Source organism: Trematomus bernacchii, unplaced genomic scaffold (assembly GCF_902827165.1).
Source record: "Trematomus bernacchii unplaced genomic scaffold, fTreBer1.1, whole genome shotgun sequence".
Classification (NCBI taxonomy): Eukaryota; Metazoa; Chordata; class Actinopteri; order Perciformes; family Nototheniidae; genus Trematomus; species Trematomus bernacchii.
In genome coordinates this window covers 8,797,852-8,817,508 of record NW_022987313.1, presented here as the reverse complement: position 1 = coordinate 8,817,508, position 19,657 = coordinate 8,797,852, and the positions used below count along the sequence as shown (strand labels likewise).

At 41.4% G+C, this 19,657-nt stretch overlaps 2 protein-coding genes across 2 annotated transcripts in view; one reads left to right on the top strand and one right to left on the bottom strand.

Annotated features, from left to right (window-relative positions):
- Positions 1–6: 6 nt before the first annotated feature.
- On the bottom strand, positions 7–5,309 carry ttc8 (tetratricopeptide repeat domain 8). The gene is made up of 14 exons (XM_034138309.1): positions 5,138–5,309; positions 4,506–4,626; positions 4,353–4,416; positions 4,101–4,260; positions 3,820–3,909; positions 3,687–3,731; positions 3,503–3,588; positions 3,326–3,413; positions 3,054–3,164; positions 2,826–2,965; positions 2,548–2,722; positions 1,688–1,810; positions 837–920; positions 7–721 (listed from the first exon to the last, which is right to left on the bottom strand). The coding sequence occupies exons 1-14, from the start codon at positions 5,249–5,251 to the stop codon at positions 605–607; spliced, it is 1,518 nt and encodes a 505-aa protein (XP_033994200.1). The 5' UTR covers positions 5,252–5,309; the 3' UTR covers positions 7–604.
- Positions 5,310–6,209: 900 nt separating this feature from the next.
- Positions 6,210–19,657, top strand: part of eml5 (EMAP like 5) — a 35,215-nt gene continuing 21,767 nt past the window's right edge. Inside the window, exons 1-6 of the mRNA XM_034138203.1 lie at positions 6,210–6,653; positions 12,582–12,741; positions 14,767–14,865; positions 15,347–15,415; positions 18,647–18,832; positions 19,363–19,498. Of these exons, the coding sequence (XP_033994094.1) occupies positions 6,457–6,653; positions 12,582–12,741; positions 14,767–14,865; positions 15,347–15,415; positions 18,647–18,832; positions 19,363–19,498 (847 nt within the window). The 5' untranslated portion in view covers positions 6,210–6,456. The remainder of the gene's footprint in view (positions 6,654–12,581; positions 12,742–14,766; positions 14,866–15,346; positions 15,416–18,646; positions 18,833–19,362; positions 19,499–19,657) is intronic.

Sequence of the window (19,657 nt, the reverse complement as noted above, 5' to 3'; positions counted from 1 at the left end):
CCGGCTATGTATTTTCAAATTCTAGCGCACTCGACCTGGTTTCTCCAAAATTACCTACCCCACCTTTAAGGTAAAGGATTTGTTCAGATATTTTTTAATTGTGTTGCATGAAATTCTTATCCAAACTCACTGTATTTTCCACTAACAGTGGTCGACAAGCCCTTACTTTGGAAAAATACAGCAGTACCAGCATGGGACGCGATGTATTGTTGTTGATGTGGCTGGCAGCAAAACATATAATAGCCTCTTAAAAAAGGGCTACTAAAATAAATCAATATCAGTTTGAGTGTATGATATATTTAGAATATTTCCACTGCTTAACTTTTCTGTCAGTTAATTCAGTCACACACAAACCAACTAACCAATCAATCAAGGCAGTGGCAAGATTACTATTTTTGTTGAATGAAGACGATGTACCAAATAAACTGAGAGTTTAGTCAATACAAAGCATTTGATAAATAAACACCAAAACGAATGCCCATTTATTGGTTTCTATGTCTGATTGTTATGAAGCTTAATCGCACAAGACGGCACAATATGTCTTATCTATGACAACTACATTATTCTAACCACACCTTGCTTCCTACGCATGCTGGACAGACACTCACAGCACCGAAAAGTGTTCTCGAAGTTGCTTCAGAAGCTGCTGAGTGTCAACATGCTCCGGAAAGGAGTCCTCAGACTTTAGGGCGGCAGTGTAGCTGCTCTGAAGGTCGCCAATCTAGAAACAGAAAAAAAAAAATCACTTCGGTAGACTATGTTGTGGAGATTTTACTTTGCCTCTTTAACTAGTTCAGATGTTTAGAATCGGATAAAAAAAAAAAGGGATAAGTTACCTTTTCAGAGAGAATGGAGAGATTGTAGTGTGGCTCATACATGTGAGGAGCCAGTGATTCAGCCGTCTGCAGGAAGGCTTTAGACTGGGTCAAAGAAACATTCATATTATCAACATTTATATATGAAAACATTCCATTAAATCAGACATTCAGATTCTCACTGGGCTCATACATTGTATATAATTAGAAAAACAGCAGAAATGTTGCTTTAACTACAGCTTGCAATCCCTCATTTATAGTAACATCTGAAGAATGAGCATCTTCAAGCGTAATCATGACGCCATTCTAACATTTCATTAGCTCAGGGGCAGTTTAAGTTAAGCTTGAAGAATATAACTGTTGGTGTTTACTGAAGACTCTATATCAACTGTCTTTAGGGTATAATGCAGTGTTGCAATCAGACTTTTAAGGCATTCAAAACAATGAAACAATAGGTACTTTGTGTGCTGTTCATCATCCAAACATCACTATAATATATATCACTACACAATAATAGTTTCACTCATAACTACCATTCTAAATATCATTATCCAAAAACACACCAGTTTTATTATTCCAGCACTTATTTCAGCTTGTGTTAGCATGGCATGACTTTCAGCTGATGGCTGCCACCTAGCTGTATATGTGGGGAACACACAGCCTTTGTTGCCGTGAGATAACCAAATACATCTCATAATGTCTTGTCCTACAATATAATGTTATTGCTAAATTGATTTATTACCTAGTGCTTGTGGTCTAATAGCTAGCTAATTCCGGTGTATTAGAGGGTCTAAAATTACAAAGTTATGATCTCATACGTCATATTTTAACAGTGGAATAAAAGCTACATGACGTTAAGGATTTGTCTTCACCTGTTCGATTCGACCTTTGCGCAGCTCCAGCACAGCCAAGTTGTTGTAGGCCTCAGCATGGTCATTATTAAAAGCCAAAGCCAGTTTAAAACACTGGTAGGCCAGCGTCAAGTCTGCAATGCCCTGTAAAAATAAAACATTCAAACACTGTACCAATTTGTGTGCATTTGATGTAAGCTTTTAAGTTCTATTAACAATAAATTAATATACATTATTTTAACTGTAAACCATATAAAAAGGGGTTACATTGAGTAAAGAGTGCTACAGGAATTAAATGTTTTTGTATGCCAGTTTATTATTGCTCTGGTTCCCAAGAAAAAAAGCCTCTTGATGATGAATTTCTTCATTACATTTTTGATTAATGCCAGAAAAAGCTCAGTGTCAAAAAAAGGGTAAATTATATTTACACCTTTTGTTTAGCAAGATAATCCTAACAAATAAACAAACACTACTTAATGATTTTTGTGCAAATGCAATCATTAAAAGTTCAAAGCTAAGTGGCATAACTTTAACAAAACCCCTCCACTGAGTAGATGAGGTTTTCCAGACCTTGGATGTGATGACGTTTAATGTCTCTGACGACCTTTAGAGTCCCATTCAGCTGCTTAACAGCCGCTTTTTTTAAAAGAAAAAAATCATAATTCAGAAGTTTGATAATAACTGACATATTTTAAGTTGTAGCACAAAACCTGATAATATCCTGAGCTTATTTCAGGCATCTAAACAAAAACCAATACAAAGATCCCACTCCTGAGACGAGGGAACTGGAAGATCAAAGATGTTAACTAGTTTCCGTTTTTTGGGACTCATTCCTGCAGCACTCAGACATTCTGGGATATTTTAAGTGATTGGTAACTCACCACAGCCACGTGTCCAACGTTGTACCACACATCAGCCTGCTCTTCATCATTGGCCACCAGAGCCAGAGCCCTCTCGAATGAGGACAGAGTCATGTCGTACTGCTGCGCATAGAAGCAGCACAAACCCAGGTTGTTGTACAGCTGGCAGTTATAAACTCCCATCTGGAGTAGCCGTCTAGCAATGGGAGAAACTTATTTAATCACAGATGGGATATCATTTCTCATTACATATCCTGTAAAAATGCATTACATTTCTTATGCATAAATGTTTCTCTGACCTGTAAAAGCGCAGTGCGATCTCAGGCTGATCGGTGTAGAAGTGATTGCTGCCTATGCAGGCTATAGCCTCCACGTGAGTGTTGTCCTGCTTCAGGACATCTTTGTAATACTCTGTGGCTGATGGGATGTTGTTCATCTCCTGTGACAGTATAAACAATAAATATGGCTTCCTATTTCATTATGGCAGTGTTATCTAATTTGACTCTTTAGTAAGGATCAAACTGTACCTCGTGTATGCGAGCGATTCCTGTTAGAAGAGTAACTTCACCAGGAAAATGGTCCAGACCTTGCTTGAAAAGGCTGAGTGCTGTTATTGGTTGATCCAGGCGCTGATACACCTAAGGGGAAAACATGCAAGGTTTTAGAAGCAAACTATTGGCTTACCAGGGAAATATCATATTCCTTTTCAGGTCTATTCTTGTATTTTGGGTTTTTGAACATGCTTATATGCTTTAATGTTTATTTTCCAATATGCATCAAATTGGTAGTGTTTCCCTACCTTTGCAAGGTAGAGATATGTATCCACGACCTCTTGATGGTTGAGAGCTGATCTAAACTGTTTTTCTGATTCTCTATACAAACCAAGCCTGCAAAGACCAGAGACATTACTCATAGCATGATTTATAAAAATGAAATGTCATTAAACATCAGAAATTAGCAGATGTCTGTAAGGTACCTGTAGTAGCATTTCCCCAGCTGAACTTTCCACCACCAGTCTTTGAACTGGGCGTGTTCAGTAGCTTGAGCAGCCAAATCTAAAGCCTGGACAAAATATAAGGTTTGAGTTGCATTTTTAATAGTCAACAATCTAACAAAGTATCATGAATATTATTAATGAAGTAGCTTTAGTGAACACTTACATTATTCACATCATTTTCATGATGGAAGATGTACTCAAAAAGTGTCTGAGAAAGCGAAATAATGGTTACTTGATATGAGAAGAAAAAAATATGTATTATTTTTTGTGTATGCAAATAACAGTGTCATTCTTACCCTGGATAAGTTAGGCTTTTGAGAATACTTGGCCATATTTAGTCTTGACAAATTTATAAATGGTCCTTCGGGATTGGTTAACATTGAAGCCTATAGAAACAGTGAAACAAAATGTCATGCCAAATATCATCTTCACAGTCAATATAGCAAAAATAATGTCACATTATTTGGAAATAATAATTTCTGAGAGGCAGATAATACTGAGAAGCCAAATTCCGATTGTTTCACATGAAGCCTCTCAGTCACTGCAGACTGACACACTTTCATGCACATGTACTCACTGTTCCAAGACGGATGAATCTTCCAGAAGCACTAGTGACAGGACGAGCAGTGCTGGCAGTGCGCGGGGTCTTGATGGCCTGCTCCATTGTCCCAGGACGCCCTGACTGTGTGCTGGGTCTCACAAATCCTGTTATAGGACGCCCTGATTGTGTCAAAGGCCTTGAATTCATAAAAGAAAAATTAGATTACTGTTAATTACTTTGTTGAAAATGTTGTCAATGTTAAAAGCATTTTAGCCTGGCAGACAGTACCTGATAGCCGGTGTGGGACCTCCGCCATGACTGGTTCCAGGGAGCCTCAGTGATGTGCCAGGTCCTGGCAGAAAGTGAAGTCTTATCAATCAGACAAATTTAAGAATTGCTAATATACCTACATTTAAGGCAATGAGAAGAGTTTGAACTCACGTGCAACTTGAGCAATAGAACTCTCATCCAGCATCATCTCAGCAATGCCCTCCTGGTCCACCTCAACTTCATCTATGTACACCATCTCTGTGAGAGCACGGGTTTTCAAGCTCCATGCAGCCTATGAAGCAGACAATGTTTCAATCATATAGATGGCCTCGGATGTACAGGTGAACATGTTACAGTCTTTGTTGAACTGTCGTCACCACAAAGGATGGCAGAGAGGAACATGGTTACCTCTGAGATAGGTAAAGAGGAGTCCTTGGGACAGCATGCAGTGAATCAGTGAGAGAAGAGGACAGAAATTGAGGACAGATGTGAATAAATAGGGGGAAATAGAAAATGAACGGGAAAACATGGTTCAAAGAAAAAACAAAAATGAGATGTGAAAAAGAAATGCACAGCAGTGACACGAATGTTTAAAAAAATAATATAAATGTTGGTTCAAAGACTTGCCAGTAAATATAACGTTAACATTACCTCAGTTTAATTATGTTAAACTACAAGTACTGGACTAATCGGGATTAAACTCCAGGTTTTACCGCTTTCCTGCGTTAGCAAACTAGCAGGCTTTTCTTAATGGATAATCGCTAGCATGCTAGGCTAGCCCCAGGCTAACTGCACCACAGTACCTGGTCGTACGAGTTGTCTTGTAATATTTTTGTGCAAATATCAGAACATTGTTGGAGTTTTCGCCGTCTGAAATAGCTCCACGCCAGAAACAACGGGTCCATTGTCACCTCCATCGCTTTGTCGGGGTAAAATTAGGTGTAAAAGTCGGCTACCAAGCTAAAGCTGTTTAGAACTGGGATAATGGCGAGAGTGAAGCTTCCTCTGTCGCTCGGCAACCGTGGAGGGGGCGGTGCTTCACTGCTGTGCTTCCTCTAAGGAGAAACACACACCACACAAAATATATAACAATTTTAATATTACATAATATACTCTTTCCTATAACTTGTCACGTACAACAAAGGTTACAGAGCATTTTGATTAGTTCTACATTATCATTCATTATAATATAGAAATAACAAAAACGTCCTTTTATTAAATGTTTAAAAGAAAATCATCACCTGTAAAAGAGAAAAGGGTAAATACCATAGACTATATATATGGTAAATACACAAAAGCTAAGACAAGTTTGCGAAAAAAGCATAAATGAAAGATGGCAAATGAAAATAAATCGATTAAATGAATAAATGTAAAAGGTATTTCATGGACATATCAAAGTATCCATGGACTTGGGTGTACTGTGTTTGAAATTAAAATGTGTCCATTCTTTATATTATGATATAAGTGAGGCCTATAACATTTAGTAGTATGAGAGCATGTATACACTTATATTACATTACATTATAATAAAATAATATATATTTGAAGGGGATTTTTTGTATGTACAATTCACAAAGAATGACATTTCCAATACGACACAATTCGTCAATTTGAACGGACAATCGTTTTTATTGTACATTTATTTTTAAAATGTAGCTTGGCACAACTTTCCAGCTATGACGTAGATGTCTGCTCCTGCTTTTTTTCCTCTCGTGGACGAGTTAAAGGATCTGATTGGACTATGCGCTGATCCGTCATCTTTGTGGGCGGTGCTTGCGGAATAACAGTGCAGCTCCATCTTTGTAGGATTTGACAGGAGCTTTGACCTGTGTCGAGGAGGACCGCGAGCCTCGGGCTGCAGAAGTACAAGTAGACTGCCACAATGAGAACCACCGCCTAGAAAAGCTGTTTCTCAAATAGAGACAGAGGGATTTCATCCTATCCGACTGCGAGACTATAAATTCACATGACCCTCAAAAATGTCTAATTTCAACGCTCTTTCGGCACTGGTGGAAATGCAACGGAACTAATGGGACACACGGGCTTAACATAAATCCTTTTTGGTGAATGACACTATATCAGAAAACATACGCGACAGAGAGACACACACGGAAGTGCGGACATGGCTGACAGGACTGCTCCCAGCTGCCACCTGAGACTGGAGTGGGTGTACGGATACCGGGGACATCAGTGCCGCAACAACCTGTACTACACCGCCGCCAAGGAAATAGTCTATTTTGTCGCCGGTGTGGGAGTTGTGTACAACACCCGGGAGCATAAGCAGAAATTTTACCTGGGGCACAACGATGACATAATCAGGTAGTGTAACTCACAACAGTTTGTTTCAGCACCTTGGACAGCAGCTGACCCACAGCATAAAATGAATGGATACAGTACTGTTGTCAATTGTGGGTGCTGGTGTCACCTTGCTAGTGTAATATGATATATACATGTGTTTAGCTCCATAGGGAACTCACGGGCCACACACCTACTCACCGGAGTTTATAAGGGGCTTCAGTGTGACTCCAGCAGGGCTGATGCCTTTAACCAGCTTAACCAAGGGTGAAGGCTTGTCTCTCACTACTGAAGATTACACTGCTGCCACTCCTCTTGTGACTGCATGGCTGCTATTAGACTCTATCATCAAATCTAAATGACTGATTTAGTCTATAAAATAGTTGTATTTCCTGAGCATTATGTTTTTTTTTAAACGTTGTTGAATGTCTGGTCCTACTGAAAGTCCAAAACTGAAGGGTATTTCATTTTAACACACGAAGAAAATCACCCATGAGAGGATGTGTTAAAGACAATACTTGGAATTTGATCTTTTAAAAAAATGATTCTAAATAGTCATTTATCATGATATCGTTCGACTATTAATGTATTTTCAGATTGCCTTAACAATTAATAATTTGTTGCTGGCATTGCTTGTTTGATCGTTGTCTGGTAGGACATAATAAAAAAGCTCTTTTAAAACAGCAGCCTGCACATACCAGCACTCTCAGAGCAATAATGCTAATGTGCAATTCTGAGAAAGGCACTTGAGCACAGCTGTCCTTGAAGGCATCCTTGAATTGGAAAGCTATATGTGGGTTGTGGTGAATCAAATATACCCTCAAGTCGCCTTCTCTTTGATACAACACAACAACCTGTGTTACATCACGTATACAATGAACATGCCTTTCCAACTGTTCTCAGCATGACTCAGAACAGTGCCTGTGTCAAACGCTCCAGCGCTTGTGTTGACATACATGTGTGGGTTGGCCTGGTGATGACTAGCATTATATACTGTGTCGGTAGTCAGCTGGACTCCTGCTCCATTATTAATGAGACAATAGAGATGCTAACCCCGGGCTGCCCTCTGGGCGAAGTGCCTGAGTTCAAACGTTACCTGGAGGAGTCACTGAGTGCAATGCGAGACCAATACAAGAGTAATGAATTGGTAAACCAGCACATTGGCCACCTGTACTTCCGTTCTCACTGTTGCGAGAGCATTTGCTAGGATTCAGTCAGATCAGGTTCCTTTTGGTGTCATTTTGTTGCTTTTTCTGCAGCCATGTGGTTAGATATAAAGCTTTGGCTACACAGATCTCTTGAGCTGTTGATCATTATTGACACAGACTGGATAATAATCATTTTAACTGCAGATCTCAGAGGAGTGCATTAAATGAACTCTTCCTTGGACTTAGACTTCAATCTGACTGGTGAGCAGTCCTCAGCAGTGCTGAATAACTGTTGGACTGCTCTCACGTTGCACTAACTCATGTGGAATAGATGCAGCCCCCTCAGATAGCTCTACAATCCCAATCCCTCTCTCTCTCTCTCTCTCTCTCTCTCTCTCTCTCTCTCTCTCTCTCTCTCTCTCTCTCTCTCTCTCTCTCTCTCTCTCTCTCTCTCTCTCTCAGTTTCTTTTTCTTAGCCCATTTTGGTTGTTTGTGAACTAAGTACAAATGGGTGTTTTATTTCATGAATGAATTGCTGGCTCTGTTTCTACCTCCTGGTTTATTTTGCCCTGCAGCCTCTTCAAACTGGTCTCCCATTCTGATGTGGAGGAGATAAGGCAATATCACAATAGACTGAGAATGTTAGTGTGCTGTTAATGTTAGTTAAAACACAATTAACAACCTTTTTAAATGTGTAGTAAAATTGTATTTTCCTCACACATTTCTGTAGGTGTTCCACTATGTTGCAGCTCAGTTGTGTATTCCAGTCCAAACTCAAAGAACCTGAGACTACTGCTAAAAATCCACAGGAGTCAGGACCACAGAGCTTAACTTCTCCTATTTGCTATCATGCTGAACATGCAGAACATGTACACACTGCCCTGAACAATGCACACAAATGCATTCAAAACACAAACACACACTAAAAAATCAGCTGAATACTAAAGGGTGCTTCAAGTGTGTTTTCCCCATGAATTTCCAATATCCAGCCCCAGTAGGATAGTTGAAAGGGAAGTAAATATTTTATTTATGTTATACATATTCAGTATAAATTAGAATATAACTTTCTGTGCCAAAAATCAGCTTTTGTCTTGTCGTCAGCTTTTAAAATTCTCAAAAGATCCTACCCTAGCTTTATTTTCTGCTGTTATTCCAAATCTTGGCTGATTCATGTTTGCTGTAATAGAGCAGTTAATGAGACAGTGTTATGGACGCAGGGGTAAAAGGCTGTCTCATGTTAAAATATCTTGTTAACTTTATGATGGACTACAGCCAGAGTTATGGACTATAGATGCTAGACCGAGAATGGTCTTGTTTTAGTGATCTTGGAGATATTTAGTGAATACATATATTTTATTATTCCCTAATTAGAATTGTTAAAGCAGTATGAAGGTGCATTCAATGACCTACAGGAATGTAGACTCTTGCACTCTGTGAACTGGGTGAACTAAATCTGCATAATTATTACAAATCATACAAAACAAACCATGTTCTGTAAAGTCATTATAGATTGTGTGATGTACATGCAATCTGGTCTTTTTTCGAGATTCTAACAATATTAATATTGAACAAGTTAAAGCTGTTTATGCAAAATTACTTTGTAAAGGTGAATTTGGTGAAAATGAATGTATAGGTGAATGTGTGGGAATGAGCTTTCAGGCAAGTAATGTTGACTATATGATTCAAATATACTTTTTTATTTTGTAATTCGCAGTACAAAGAAAACTATACAACCTTCACCACCTTATTCAATAATTAACATTTTGAACCATAACCACAATAAAATAAGAAGTCCAAGAAAACCTAGTGAGAAGACTGTAGAAAAATAGACATCACATCAGAGCTTTAGCTTTTCTTCTTCAGCTCCTTACCCTTACACATATTTCCAGGTGCTCTGTGCAGAGTGTCAGTGAGATGCTGAGGTCGTAGGTCAAATCATTACTGTGAGTACCTGCATGCTCTCTAAAGAGCACATCTTTCTCCTCCAATCAGGGTCCTCCGGGGTTCAGTACAGTTACTGCTAGCCGTACAGCATTATTCAGCATTGTTGTTGCCGGGACAGACGTCCTGTTAAAGAGGTGATGTTATGATAGTTTCACACAGATTAGGTGGAAACAGCTACACCTGCTCTGATTTTAAACTCCTCACTTTACCCTGACTATGTGATGTCAATGACGCCAAACTTTAGATTATTATAGTTTATTTATGAGTTGAACATTAAATATCATAACGATTTTACCAAATACCTTAATAGTGATAATGTCTCAATACTATATACTGCATATTGGATACGAATATTGCCACTTCTGGAAGATATTTACTATATTGATTTTTAATGTGGATATGATGATCAATTATTCATGTTATTTTCAGAAAGATCTGATGGAAAAATATGTAGAGATGAAATGTCTACTCATTGATGAGTACGGATACTCATCGTTTCTGCACAATACTATGTTTATTAGGGCTGGTACTTTTTATAATTGTATTGAATAGATTGATTAATTGTTCTCCAGAAAATAGTGGAACTGCCTATTAGGTATAGGGTGGCATTGTCAAATTGTTTCTTTTGTCAAACCAAAACCCAAATATATGTTGATAAACAACAAGGGAAATCAGCAATTTCCAAAGCTTCAACCAGCTTCAGTTTGAAATGTGTCTCTGAAAAGTGCCTTTACAAATAACAAAGACATTTAAGAGTTTCATTTACCTTAATGTATTAATCATTTAGCCTATTAATGCTTCAGCTTCATGACAACATGTTCAGCCAAGTGCAAAATACAGCCCTTTTCCGTCTCTCTTCCTCTCTGTCCCTTTGACTGTGGAATAAAGCAGAGCAAACCATCATCTATTGTTTACTTTCATTGCAGGTTTTATAGAGCTTTAAGCCTGTGATGTATGGGCAGGTGTTTCAGATATAGTTTAAATGGGCGGCAGGATTAAAAACATTTGGTAGAATCCTTGAAAATATCCTGTATTGTATTGCTATTCAGAAACATGCTAATCCTCTGCCTCTTTTTAATCCACTGCAGACAGAAATCCTACAAAGGAAACTCGTGCCGGGTAATGTGAATGAAAGTTGTAACAGGAACTCACAATATCGCGATGGTCTATTATAATTCCTGCCCGTTTTTAATAGAAAATAGTGTTTTGCTCACGTTGATGAAGGGAAACATTTATGCTAGAGTGGGTAGAGGTGTGTCTCATGCTCGTCTAAAAAAATCTGATCTTGTGGCTGCCTCGTATCTTCATGAAAACAGGCTGTTTAATTGCTGCAGTATTTAGCCAGTTTTGTACTTCAACACTTGGCAGATGGAAGACAGCCGAATCAAACAGCCGTTGCATACATCAAACAGGAGAACCTCGGTGATGCACTGCAGGCCAAGTCATTAGTGATGGCGTTTAGCAAGCTCTCTTTCTGACAGAAATGTAAAGGAAACATCAATCTTGTTGTAGCTGGCTCAGACTGAACTGGATTTCCCAAGCTGTAACATGGACATACTATACACATTAAAGGTGGTAGGATGTGAGACCTAAGTGAAGTCCTGCTGAGTGTTTTGGCCTGAGATTGACTCCATAGCTGTTGGACATTTTAGCGTTCATGTTGTTTCACAAAGATTAGCTGTGCGCTACGTGCCTTTGCCAAAGCAGTTTTACCTTCTGCGTCTGTCTACATCTCAAAGTGTTCCAATCATTTTTTCTCTCTTCCTCTGAAAGCTATTTATAGCTGCTTTGCTCTGATTATATAATACGTGGTAAAATAAGAAGCAAATCGTGCCAGGTTCAACAAAGAAGGTGGGTAAGCGGAGGTGATGAGAGATAACAGGGTAATGACAGGTCAAAGATCAGACATATCACATCTCAGCCACCTCAGATTCAGACATTACACTGACAAAGCTTTGTCAACTTCCTGGTCACAGCACGTTTTGAAAACAGACAAGGTGCCAGACATGAAAGATTCAGCCTGTGAAGGAGGGAGGAAAAGGACTCGGAAAGAGAGGTGAGTCAAGGTGTTTAGTATCAGGAAGTGAAAGTGGAAGAAGGCCTTGCTAGTTGAGGATGCCCGACCCGAGAAGCCTCATCCAGCCTGCTGCCTGAACACAAGCCAGGATTAGACATTCTGGAGAGTAGTTGGCAAACTGGGCATCCTGATTATAATGGAGGGAGCTCCGTGTGTTGCAGGACGGAATATATAGGCCGGGACAAGGGAAGAGGAAGAATTGCCCAGTGAATCACTCAGGCCTGCCTGGGACGTGAGTGGCGGCCGCTGAAAGGATGGGCGGGGCAGGAGAGGGAGTGACAGCTTTATACAGTGGGCTGTTGCTCAGCTGGAGAGTGGGAATGCTTGTGGGTGGGGGAGGTATGAGTGGAGTGGGGAGATTACGTAACAGTGTTACAAACATATGCCTGGTGGTGATGCGAGGAAACCCCACATGAATTAGAAAAAGGTGAAATGGGCAGATAGTTGTTCAAGGGACACTGAAAAAATATATAAAGACAAAAATAGAGACAAATGAAATTCACATGTTCACCACCACTGCTTTTTATACTTTACGAACACCCTGTAGGCACGTAGGAAGCCAGGCTGTGTATTTGAGCATGACTGAATTAATTGGACCATGTCACATCGTCAAGCTGCCCCTCTGCTTCCATGTTCAGACCCATCACAGACTTAATGTGTTCATCTCATCCCAGTGGTTTATGCTGGGAGGGTGAATGCATTGTCACACACCAACACACACACAATCACGCAAAATGGCAATACTAACCAGATGTTTTCTCCCCCTTTTCTCTCTCTGTGCAGTCTAGCACTGCATCCGGAGCGTGTGTTGGTGGCCACAGGACAGGTGGGCAAGGAGCCTTATATCTGTGTATGGGACTCCTACACCGTGCAGACCGTATCCATCCTCAAAGATGTGCACTCACACGGCATCGCCTGCCTGGCCTTTGACCTCGAGGGACAGGTACAGTGGTGAAACAATGACACCTATTTTCAAATAGTATCTACTGAAATGTACTGTTACGTAGTCTTGTTTGAATTGCAGCCCAATTTTAAAAATATCTTCTTCGAGGCACTGGTTCGTGGAAAAAGAGTGTCAACAGAAATGTTCGTTTTGAGAGGCACAGTAGCAGCAATCAAAACTCCTCTATAGAGCTGCAGGCTGGCTTTTACAGCTCACCCGACGGGCTGAGTTACTGAATGACACATCTGTGATTACTCCAGCAGTATTGGCTGGACAGCTGCACACAGACATGCTCTACTTGGTAGATTTGACAGGAAAACAGTCAGCTGCAATGTGTGGTGTTAAGGTGAGAAAAGCTTTAGCACATAGTAAGCCTTTAAATACTCTTGTGAACAGAAACAGCCGGCACATGGACAGTGGGACCCTGCAATATAGGGGTACATTATTTGTAACTTGCTTTTGAACCTTCTCGTGTTTTCTTTTGAGCAAGGTCCCTGCACACCACCAGTCAATACTTACACACTGCAGCCTCAACCCAATGTTGAAGTGGACTATGAAAATCGATACTGTTCAGAAGCAGTTCTAGGTTTTTATCTTTCCACGTCTTACCCTTCCTCCCGTGGGAGTTCTCAGAGTTATACCTCCTGTATTTTACAGTAAGAGACAGGGAGATGACCCCGTGCTATTTTCCTGCTCGGGTAGAGAGCTGGGGATTTAGATGGGAAGTGACAGTATTTAAAGGCAGAGGAAGCTTCACCGCTTCTCAGTTTAGCGGCTCTATTCACTTTCCATCGCTCCCCTTCCTGAATGAGAGGAAGTCAGAGCTGAACTCAAGACAATCCAGAATAATGCCTGGTGCCATTACTCTGCCCGTCAATTAAAGCAATATCAAAATATACACTGATGTTTGAGACATCTCTACTAGGTACTTTAGTCAGAGCTGCAGTTTTACAGCCTGTTAATACGAATTTAACTCATGACCTTTTGTTTGACTTTATTCCTATATGGAGTATAATATGCTGTGGTTGCTCATGTTACAATAAAAACATGGCTGCACACAGTAGTGCATACAATAATCTCTCAACACTACAAGGTGCTTTTTTTAAATTTGTTGGCATCTCAGTTGTCATATTTTATTAATGCCAACTCTTCTAAGTGGGATATATTAGCGAGACTAAGAATCTATAGCCATGCTAGCAGCTCTGCAAACTTAAGCTAAATGCTAACATCAGCATGCTATGATCCTCACCATGACAATGCTAACAAGTTTATATAAAGCAGATCTATTGTATACCATGTTCCATATGTTAATTTAGCATGTTGCAAATTAGCACTAAACAAAAGACTAGATGAGGCAGATGGGAAAGGGATTCGTTTTGAAGATTATTGGTCATAAACCAAATTAATAGGTACCATTTCTACCTCATGGTGGTGATGGGGAAAATGTCAGGGGAACACCAGAGTCATTAAGATTCATTTGAATGGGACCATCAAGGCCTGTACAAACCTCCAAGGCATTCCCTCTAACAGTTATTGGGATATTTCAGGCTGAACCGATTGGCGTCCAATGGCAGTAAGACATGCCTAGAGCCACATGGATAAAATGATTACTTGAGTGTTTTAGTCACAGAGTTACTTTTAAACCCCCTGATCCAATATAAGGTAAGAAATGCCTCAACGCAGACCTGTTATCACAGTCAAACACCTATTTAACAGTGGATAAGGAGGACATCATTCATCATGTAAAGCAAGTATAGAAGGATTTCCATAAAAGCTGCTCTTCTCTCTTCTGCTCTGCTGCTGCCTACTCACTCACTCAGCTATAGGAGGCTCCTCCAGCAAAAAGCACTCAAATGTGCTCAGTGGAAGCGCCAGGGGGCTGGACAACTGTTCTGCTCTGGAGCCCTCACACTGTAGCCTGTCATGCCGCAGTGCTAGCTCAGTTTGTTATGCAGTTATTAGTGCAACAGAGCAGAGTCAGTTAAATCTGTGATGTTTTTTTCTTTCTTTTTGCTCTCTTTGCAGTGTCTGGTGTCTGTGGGTTTGGACTCAAAAAACACAATCTGTGTGTGGGACTGGAGGAAAGGAAAAGTTTTGGCAGCCGCTCCCGGTCATACAGACAGGGTAAACACTTTTCTGTCTTGTCTGTCTCTGTCACAAGCTCGGTATCGACCGACTCAATTAGCTATAACCGCTGGATGGAGCGCGTGCCCAAAGGGGACATAAACAAGTTAGGCCTGATTGATTGTGGGCTTTCCGGAGCCCGTCTGAGAGGGCGCACGGCTAATGAAAAGGAATTTAAAAAAGATGAAATACAGGCAGCTGTTCTTTTCTCATTCAGCCCACACACCATTATAACTCAGCCTGTGCAAGCATACACACGCAACACTTTCTTTTCACTTTTACTGTGGGTTTTTTCGTTCCTTTTCCATCTCTTTTGAAATCTGATCTCAAGATTTCTGATTCAATTTGAGAAACATGTAACTAGATGAAAATTACATTATAATCACATTATTTTCGAACGATCATCATTTTGCATAATGACATGCTTGATAACGTGTTTTGGGTATTGTGTAATAATCATTGTCTGTTTTTTTACCCGCAGATATTCGACATATCATGGGATTTATACCAGCCGAGCAAGCTTGTAAGCTGTGGTGTCAAACATATCAAGGTACAGCTACTTCCTGGTCATTCTACGCCCTGTCGATTACAGCTGCCTCTTGAGATTTCTTGCGGCTCATTTGCATAATATTTGAAAACAGATTATGATTTTTAGTTAGTCTGAAGAATCCATTGGCTACATGCCCCCTTCTTCCCTGGCTTGCATGCTTTATCGCCATGACCATATCAAAGTCTTAAAATAGATGTATGCAAATTCATTTTATATCAGAGTTCATGGTTATTAGGGTCTTAACATAAGTAGGACGGGCAATGACTCACAGACTCTTCCCTCAAATTTGTAGTAATCTGCAGCGCACAGAGGAAAAATGTTTCCCTTTTTGGAGGAACTATGACTCTGCGACTCATCTCCCCTTTTTAGCTCTCCTCATTCAGCTTTTTGGAAAACACTCAACTGTGCAAACTGTAGCTGGGCTCTCTTCGTTTTCGGGCCTATCTCTATTACTTATTTTTCACAGAAGAGTGTCGCTCATGCAGGATGTCTTTGCCAACCCTTGCCTTGGGATAGGTACTAGTGTTCCTGGAGTGGTATGACCATTAGGAAGTTACAAGGACTCCAAAGCCGCAGATGAAGCTTATTTTCAAAACATTTGGAATCAAATGTAAAACGTGACCACTGGCCCTGGGAGGCTGAACATCGCAGCATTTGATGCAGTCGGGAGGTTTAGCCTACTGTCCCTATTCCTATGGGATAACATGTCACTGATGACTCCCTCAACTCAATCCAGCTTGACCTGCCTCCTCTCGTAGTAATTCCCCCCTGAACTCTTCCCCCACTGCCGTGGCACAGAAACCTCCTCCGGCCACTGCATCCCCCCCCCCCCCCAACCAACCCACATTGAATCCTCCAGTCTTTCCCCTCCTCCTCTTTCCCTCCCTTCTGGTTTGCTGATGCCAAGGCAATCCAGCAATTGTCCCACATAATTCCCCAGCCTTCACCCTGCGGACCATGGGACATCTGCTCCCCGGTCCTGTGCTCGCTCAGCGATTATAGCACTCAGAGCATCCAGGAGATTTAGTCCCAGTAATCCACTCACTAGTGGGCTGAGGAAAACACAACCTCTTGTGACGAGGGCCAAGGCTGCTGGCCACGCTCTCCTACATGCAGCTTCTCCCAGCTAATTATACAGTGTGTTGTGTTTTTATTCATTTAGGACATGTCAGACCGTAGCATGGCCTCTGCAGCCCACACACACAGAAACACCACACTTAGCAATCATCTGCCCCCAGCCTAAATGGTTGCTGATTAAAAAAGGACTGTATCACTGTTTTTGCGTGTTTAGCCCAATGTCTCCAGTCCTTTTGGCTTGTGACCCCTTTAATCAAATAGTTATCTTGTCACCACCACTTTCAATTTTTTTCTTTATTTCTAAAGACGCAAAGTGGGTGAACACATAAAAAGAGAAACTGAATATTGTACACCAGAAATGTTTTAATTAATATCCTAATAATCTCTAGATCCCTCAGATTTGGAACTATTGTTGGAGCCCATTTACTACAAATTATGTAACTTAACAGCATCATCAACCATATATGTAAATACTTGTGTGTGTTTTTGTATTGTATGTTTGAGAGGTGAGCTTGAGTTTGACACCATGAGGATGAATGACCACAGCTTTTAAGAAAATCAGCATTCAGCATTGATGATTTCAGTTTTCTTTGCAGTGAACTGCCAAAGAGTTGACCTCTGTTAGCGTAGCATTTAGCACTCTGACATCCTTCAGGGTCACTGTGGTCTGACAGGGGGGATATTATGAGTAAGATGAAAGCGTGAGGGGTGACGCAGAAGCTGATGAGATTCACCCCTCTTTGCATTCACCTAATTTCAAAGGTTGATGAACCTTGAAGTGATTGTCATGACATAACTCATGACTTACTGGGTCATGAGGAGAGGCTTCTACTATACCAGAGGGTCTTTTGGAGGATTTAAAAAAAAAAAAGTTATTTAGAGAAAGCAACCAGGTCCTGATTCCATATAACAATTGCAGTTTCATTTTCCAGCACAATTCTACGGTGCTCTCCTTCTCCCTCTGTGCTTTTCTTTGCTGCTCCTGTCCTCACCGTAAACCCCCTTAGCATCACGACTCCTTAGTAATTCAGCAGCGAAGGGATTAGCCGCCGCCCGTGCCATGCTGCCTTATCAGTTGCGGGCAGGGAGGGCTGTGCAGTCACGCCGCATCATCCCTGCTTCCTTTGCAACAGGCTGGGCCACAACAAAAAACTCCCACCCCCATCTCAGCCAACCCCCAGCACTTGACACACTTTCACCTGCGTATACACCTTCCCAGATTACTCGCACACGCACGCCCTTGATCTTTGCTACTTAACCTTCAGGCTCGACCCCTCACATGCAAATGCTCACTTAAGGCTTGGTCAGGAGCTCAGGATTAAGAAAGACCTGTCCTGTTGAGGTGCTACAAGCTTCAGATGTGTGATTGCAGGGCTGTATCTGCGGCTGCGATGGCTGTCTGTGATAATCGATCCCTCCTGTTAGCACACAGCAGCCCTATCAGTCAGGAGGATAGTTGTTAGTGAGAGGCTGTCACTGTGGAGAAGCTCATGTATTCATCGTGTGACTAGCAAGACTTATTGCGTTTGTAAAGGCGCAATACCACCTACAATTTCTGTCTTTTCTGAGCAGTATTGGAAAAACTAGATTTCAGATTTCACTCTTCTTCAGGTAAACCAGAGAAGAAGCCATTCGGCCATTTTCCTGCTGCTTGCCTGGGATAAATGTGTCTCTTTCTTTTAACGTGCAGACAGCCGTGTCTCTGCATTCAAGACACCCTCCTCGAGCTTTCTCCCTGTGATCTCATCTCCATGCAGACAGAGCGTCTCTCTTTCACTCTCTCCTCCCCTGTTTGATAGATTGAGCCCCCAGAGGAGGCCATACCCATGCATCCCAATGACCTTGTTCATAAATAATGAGCCCACGCGTCTGTGTGCGTCTATGTCTGTGAATGCTGATCAGGTGGTTACAGCACTGACCCCCAGCAACAGTTCCCAGTATCACGTACAGAGGAGGGGGGAACATTTCAGTGTGACCTTGCTTTCTTCCAAGGTGTACGTGTTTGTGATATTAATGGAGTTGCTCTGTGTGTGGCTGTCAAACCATAAATAACTGGATGTTTTTGACTTTATAGAATCAAAATGTTTCATAATTCTTGCAGGACAGGATTACAAGGGGGGATTATTAGCCACAATACTCTTTTTCTGTTTGCAGTTTTGGAGCTTATGCGGTAATGCTCTCACGCCCAAACGTGGTGTCTTCGGCAAAACGGGGGATCTCCAAACCATCCTCTGCCTCGCCTGCGCCAAGGACGAGGTCACATATTCAGGTGCCTTGAATGGCGACATCTACGTGTGGAAAGGGATTAACCTGCTGAGGACAGTGCAAGGAGCTCATGGGGTGAGTTGGCTGTGTTTTCCTGCTGTGTGGCACCGGGTGATTTTGCACCCTGCTGCACCAGATACAAAAGACTCACAGTAAATCTAGTAAACTTAAGCAGGGTCGGAGCCATGCACGCTGGCTACGTTTGATTCTACTCAGTAGAAAAGGATCAGCCTTTTGCTCCGCAGGATTAAATGATATCTATGGGATCAACAGCTGGGTGAGGGGATGGGTGGATGGGGGAGGGGATAATAACTACAGTACATGTGCACGGCTGCTTTTTGTACCACCAAATGTCTCACTGAAGGTTTTACAAGGTGCATTGTCGTGTATACAGAAACTGTTAGCTAAAGGAGGTCATCACTGGAGCTGTTCAGTAATAAATAAACAAATATGACACTTCCCGTTTACCTATTTCTGTTTTATCTTTATCATTTAAAACAAATGCCTGGCTGAGCCGCAGCAATATGCGGTGTGTTGCTGGGGCCTGTTCTGTCATTGCTCATTTGTTGTGCAGATCCTCACTGACAGCCTGTCATTTCCTCCAGTCAGGGATTTTCAGCATGAATGTCTGTGAGGAGGGCTTCGCCACCGGGGGCCGAGACGGCTGCGTCCGGCTGTGGGATCTCAACTTCAAACCAATTACTGTCATTGACCTCAGGGAAACAGACCAAGGATATAAAGGTAAGGACAAACCGCCTCCTCCTTCCTTTGATACTGAAACGTTGCAGGCCAAACTGTGGTCTCCTGAAGCAACGGAAGCAACTGTCTAAATCGAACAAAAGAAAAACACCCTTTATGTCATTTCTGTTCTCTTTACTAACCCCCTCTTTCTTCTTTTCT

What these genes read in the sequence shown, in the direction of transcription:
- ttc8 (XM_034138309.1), bottom strand. Translation starts at nt 5,251, where the DNA reads ATGGAGGTGACAATGGACCCGTTGTTTCTGGCGTGGAGCTATTTCAGA. An exon ending in AAAAGCCTAACTTATCCAGG is followed by an intron (nt 3,732 to 3,819) that starts GTAAGAATGACA and finishes TCGCTTTCTCAG; the next exon opens with ACACTTTTTGAGTACATCTT. An exon ending in TCTCCATTCTCTCTGAAAAG is followed by an intron (nt 722 to 836) that starts GTAACTTATCCC and finishes TTCTGTTTCTAG; the next exon opens with ATTGGCGACCTTCAGAGCAG.